A 5731-nucleotide genomic window follows, 5' to 3' on the forward strand; every position below is an offset into this window, starting at 1 on the left:
TGACACAAAAATCTGAATTATACTGAAAGTGAAAGTAGTCAAACTGAATTTTTAATAAACTAAAATAAAGTTTCAAAGCAAATTAATTCAGATACAAAACTTTAAATTCACTTTCAGTTTTAGTGAAACTCATTTTCAAACCAATGCATTCTATTTCAAATTCTGCACATTCAGATTCACTTCCTGTTGACACAAGATTGATCCCATACAAATCATTAAAAATAAAAATGGCTTTGCTGGTGGAGGTTGGTTTATAAGAAAGCAGGAAGCACTGGTGGGACGCAGGATCCCTCTAGTGGTTTACTTTAGTATTCAGTATCTACAGATTTAAAAAAAACAAGTTGAACTGTGATGGAAAACCTAAAGATGAGGCTTTTGTTTGGAAGCTCCACCCAAAGAACGCCCAGCTAAAGCTGATCCGGTCTCGATTTGTGTCCTTTAGCTGATGTGATGCTTATAATGTTGATACCTGAGCAGCTCAGTGTTTTACTGGTTCAAACTGAAATGATTTTATGAGTCTTACTGATTGTTCAATAGACACTTTCTGACCGTCTGAGGTCAGATCKGTCTCATCCCTGGACTTTCACAGCTGAAGATGTTGAGGGTCTCCTCGAGGGTAACRAAGGATGGATAAGATTAGGCAGTGATGAGCGTGATTCAGCTAACAGCTAATAACAGGACTAGTTTTCTGTTTAGCAGATTAGCATTTTAGCAGACCAGTTATCTTCTGCTAAATTAGATTTTGACAACTTTAGGTGGGCTAACAGCTAATAGTGGAACTAATATTATGTTTAGTGGATTAAACTTTTCGCAAACTTTTTAAAACAGTTAGCGGACCAATTAGCTTCTGCAAAATTAGGTTTTGCCAACTTTTGGTGGGCTAAAAGCTAACCGCTAATAGCAGGACTTGTTTGTTTAGTAGATTAGCATTTTAGCAGACCAATAATCTTCTGCTAAATTAGTTTCTGCCAACTTTATGTGGGGTAAAAGCTAACCGCTAATAGCAGGACTTGTTTTCTGTTTAGTAGATTAGCATTTTAGCAGACCAATAAGCTTCTGCTAAATTAGGTTTTGCCAACTTTATGTGGGCTAAAAGCTAACCACTAATAGCAGGACTTGTTGTCTGTTTAGTAGATTAGCGTTTTAGCAGACTAATAAGCTTCTGCTAAATTAGGTTTTGTCAGCTTCAGGTGGGCTAACAGCTAATAACGGAACTAATATTTTGTTTAGTGGATTAGCCTTTTCCCCAACCTTTAAAAACAGTTAGCGACCAATTAGCTTCTGCTAAATTTGATTTTGCCAACTCCAAGTGGGCTAACAGCTAACTAGCAAGCTAACATCAACAAGTTTGTTTCAGGTCCACCAGTCTTCAGCTGGAAGGAGACGCTGACTGACAGTCGTCTTAGCGGTTAGCTGTTAGTATTAGCTTCTGCTAATTTTTACTTGTTTAGCTGCTTAGCGTTAGCAAAGCTGTATTTTTAGTTAGCAGATTATGTGTCAGCAAATTGGTTAGCTATGCCCAACACTGAGATCATCAGAAGGACAGCACGGGTTGAAGGACTGGGAGACCAGACTGAGATGGTTTGGACATGTCCAGAGGAGGGACAGTGCTGGTTTGGACATGTCCAGAGGAGGGACAGTGCTGGTTTGGACATGTCCAGAGGAGGGACAGTGCTGGTTTGGACTCCAACAGTCGCAGCTCAGTTAGATAAATAATAAATAAAATTTAAAATCTAAATATTGAGATTTAATGTTACATTCCTGCTCTTTTGCCAGCTTTAATTCTCAGAATAAATGACCAAATTAATGAGCTCTAAATGAAACTTTAACGATCGATCGTCTGCATCCGTCCTTCCATGGTGTCATGTTGAATTGAAACTTTTATTTTGTGTTTCTGATCTGTGGATTTGATATTTTTGATCCTTTCTTTCGATCATGAACTCATGTTTGGACATTATTTTCATTCCTCTGTGCATGCAGGTTGGACTTTAGCTTTTTTTTTCCCTGCTGTGTTTTTGTCTTGGTTGTGCAAAAAGAGTTGGTGTTTATTTTAAGTATGCATGATTAAATGTTTTTTTCTGCAATATGACTAAATTTGTTTTGTTTTTGTTGAGCTTTTATTGTAATAATGTCTGTTTCTGTGTCAGACTCCTCCCCGGCTCACGAGGAAAGTCAGGATGAAGTGYTGAGGAGGCGTCACGGAGACAAAGAGGTAACTCATCCCAACATGAGAAGGAATGTCTCAGGATTRTTTAGAAATAAACACAGGGACCATTCATGTCTTTGTTCTGGCTTCCTGACAGAAAATGTTAGAGGAGCAGCGACGGCTGAAGCGAGAACAGGAAGAGGCCGACACGGCGTCGAGGCGACACACGAGCGTCGTCCCCACGCATCATCAGTTCATCACCAACGAGCGCTTYGGAGACCTGCTGAACATCACCGACAACACGGAGAGGAGGAAGTCAGGCGTGGAGGTGAAACAAAAATATAACCTCTGAGGGCAATATCTTACCTGCTGCAGATAAACAACAAATGTTTCAAGAAATCCATCCATCATCCAACCGACCATCCATCCATCATCCATTAAACTGTCCATCCATCCATCATCCATTAAACTGTCCATCCATCTATCATCCATCCTTCTGTCCATCCATCCATCCATCTATCATCCAACCGACCATCCATCCATCCATCATCCATCCAATATCCATCCATCCAACCATCCATCATCCAACCGACCATCCATCTATCCATCATCCATCCAATATCCATCCATCCAACCATCCATCATCCAACCGACCATCCATCTATCCATCATCCATCCAATATCCATCCATCCAACCATCCATCATCCAACCGACCATCCATCCATCCATCATCCATTAAACTGTCCATCCATCCACCATCCATCCAATATCCATCCATCCAACCATCCATCATCCAACCGACCATCCATCCATCCATCATCCATTAAACTGTCCATCCATCCATCATCCATCCAATATCCATCCATCCATCCATCCATCATCCAACCGACCATCCATCCATCCATCCATCATCCATCCAATATCCATCCATCCATCCATCCATCATCCAACCATCCAATATCCATCCATCCATCATCCAACCGACCATCCATCCATCATCATCCATCCATCTATCCATCCATCCATCATCCATCCATCATCTATTATTCATCCAAACATCTATTATCCATCCATCATCCATCCATCCAACCATCTAATATCATCCATCCATCCATCCATCCATTCATCCATCCATCATCCATCCATCGTCCATCCATCATCTATTATTCATCCATCCATCATCCATCCATCCAACCATCCATCCATCCATCCATCCTCTATTATTCATCCATCCATCTATTATCCATCCATCCATCCATTCATCCATCCATCCATCCATCATCCAACCGACCATCCATCCGTCCATCATCCATCCATCCATCCATCATCCATCCATCATCTATATTCATCCATCCATCATCCATCTAACCATCCATCCATCCATCATCCATCCATCATCTATTATCCATCCATCTATTATCCACCCATCCATCCATCCATTATCCATCCATCATCCATCCATCCATCCATTATCCATCCATCATCTATCCATCATTTATCCATCCATCATCCATCCATTCATCCATCCATCCATCCATTATCCATCCATCATCCATCCATCCATCCATTATCCATCCATCATCCATCCATCCATCCAACCATCCATCCAACCAACATCCATCCATCCATCCATTCATCCATTCTTTGTGATTATAACCATAAATAAAGACATCCTGATTGTATTTTTCTGTCTTCAGAGAACTCCGGCTATGGCTCGCTTCGACTTCAGAGCAGAATCCCTGAAGTGAGTGAAGATGATTCAAATTAAAGGAACTCATTGTAAAGTATGAAACCAAACTTAAAAATAAGTTGATATAAAAAGTTGATATATTTTGACTTTATGCTAAAATATATCAACTACTTCCCTCTGAAAAAACTTTACTCACTTCTGAAATGCAGGTCTGCGCTCAACGTAAACAAACACTTTTCCAAACGTCAATGTTGACCTGTTTTTAGTCATTTTGACTCTTTCCACAGGTAAACTGACATACCTGGTAGTTAAAGGCTGTTCACAAATTTACCTTGAAGATTTTTAATTTAACACACATTAACCATCTACATGAAGGGGCACCAACAAGTGCAGGCCAACAGGGGGCRATGCCCACCCTTAAAAAACTGGTGCCCCCGTTAAAACCACTGTTGTTTCCATGACTTTGCAATAAGTGGCTTTAAACTAATCCTAATAATGTGATTTTATTGTTATTATTAATCTAGTATGTATAACGTCCAGTTAATTGTATTTCTCTGGAACATATTTTTAGGGAGTTGCCGTTTCAGAAGGGAGACATTGTTTACATCATTCGACAAGTGGATCAGAACTGGTTCGAAGGCGAGCATCACGGCAGAGTCGGCATTTTCCCACGAAGCTACGTCGAGGTTTGTTTTATGAAATTCTGGGTTTTTATTTTATTTTTTGATCCCGACTCACGTGAACTCGTTTTTATCAGTTTAAACTCTGCTTTTTGAAGCTGTTCACAGCAAGGTTCTAATAGTTTTGGATTTTTCATTATAGTTTAGTTTTATTTTGTTTAGACTTTTTTTTCCTTTTAATTCAGTTTTAATTAGTTTTTACAGTGGATTTGATAGTTTTTATTAGCTATTATTGCTTTTTTAATGCTTAGTTTTAGTTTAGTTTAGTTTTCATTAGTTCTAGTATAAGTTTTTTTTATAGTTTGAATAAACATATTTGCCGAGGCATCCTCCCACCTGAGGTGCTCTTGTGAGTTCACTAACCAGCAGATATTTGGTCACCAGTGAAAACAATCCATTATAGCAACATCTTCCTAGAATAATCACATAACTCAATTTTGCCAACTAAGGACTTTGGTGATTATTTTAGGAAGATAACGATAGTTGTCTCCAAACCGGTGCTGCCTGGCTGGGCTGGTGCTTGTTTTTCATGGGGACAACTGAGAGAGCTTGTCAAGAAACTCACAGTCTGTTGAGAAGTATTCAACCTGTTTCTACTACAAGACACTTGCTTTTATTTTTCTCACAGTCATTCAAAAAAAATCCCAAATTGAACTTTGCTGCTTTCTCCCAATTTTTGTTGTTGTCATTTTGCAGGCTAGCATCGAGCAGTGTGCTCGCAGCTAATGTAAAACTGCTAGGTTTGAAAAAATAAGTTTAGTTTAATCAGTCCACACAGCTTAAAATAAATTGACAAACACTAAAACTAAAGATATTCTATCTATAATTTCAGTTAGTTTCAGTTACCGTATTTACTGAAGTATAATATGTAAAATTTAATCCGTAAAATCATCCATAAAGTTGGGGGTTAGTATTATACTCAGATAAATATTTTTACTTATGTATTTTAACTGAAATAATCGGCTAAATTATTGAGTCCGGAAATGAGACCGCGTTGTAAAAAGCAGTTGAAACGAGCTCACCTGTGACACTTCTCTGTGCTTCAGAGTGAGATAATAACAGATCCAGGCAGGTGACATGATGTGAAAAAAGTGGGGGAAAATATTCCTGCACCTTAGCAATGATAACAAACTAATGACATTAGTGTGTGACCGAGCCGCTCCTCGAACAACAACAAACACGTTCGTCTGTAATGGCTGCCGTCTACCGGTGTT

The 5731-nt window shown here is 39.2% G+C and overlaps 1 protein-coding gene across 1 annotated transcript in view; it reads left to right on the top strand.

The window, feature by feature from the left end:
• Nucleotides 1–2147: 2147 nt before the first annotated feature.
• Nucleotides 2148–5731, top strand: part of LOC106525607 (sorbin and SH3 domain-containing protein 1) — a gene marked incomplete at both ends in the record, with an annotated part of 13354 nt that continues 9770 nt past the window's right edge. Inside the window, 4 exon segments of the mRNA XM_014019902.1 lie at nucleotides 2148–2212; nucleotides 2304–2474; nucleotides 3845–3891; nucleotides 4409–4523. Of these exon segments, the coding sequence (XP_013875356.1) occupies nucleotides 2148–2212; nucleotides 2304–2474; nucleotides 3845–3891; nucleotides 4409–4523 (398 nt within the window).

Source organism: Austrofundulus limnaeus, unplaced genomic scaffold (assembly GCF_001266775.1).
Source record: "Austrofundulus limnaeus strain Quisiro unplaced genomic scaffold, Austrofundulus_limnaeus-1.0 Scaffold235, whole genome shotgun sequence".
NCBI classification, from domain to species: domain Eukaryota; kingdom Metazoa; phylum Chordata; class Actinopteri; order Cyprinodontiformes; family Rivulidae; genus Austrofundulus; species Austrofundulus limnaeus.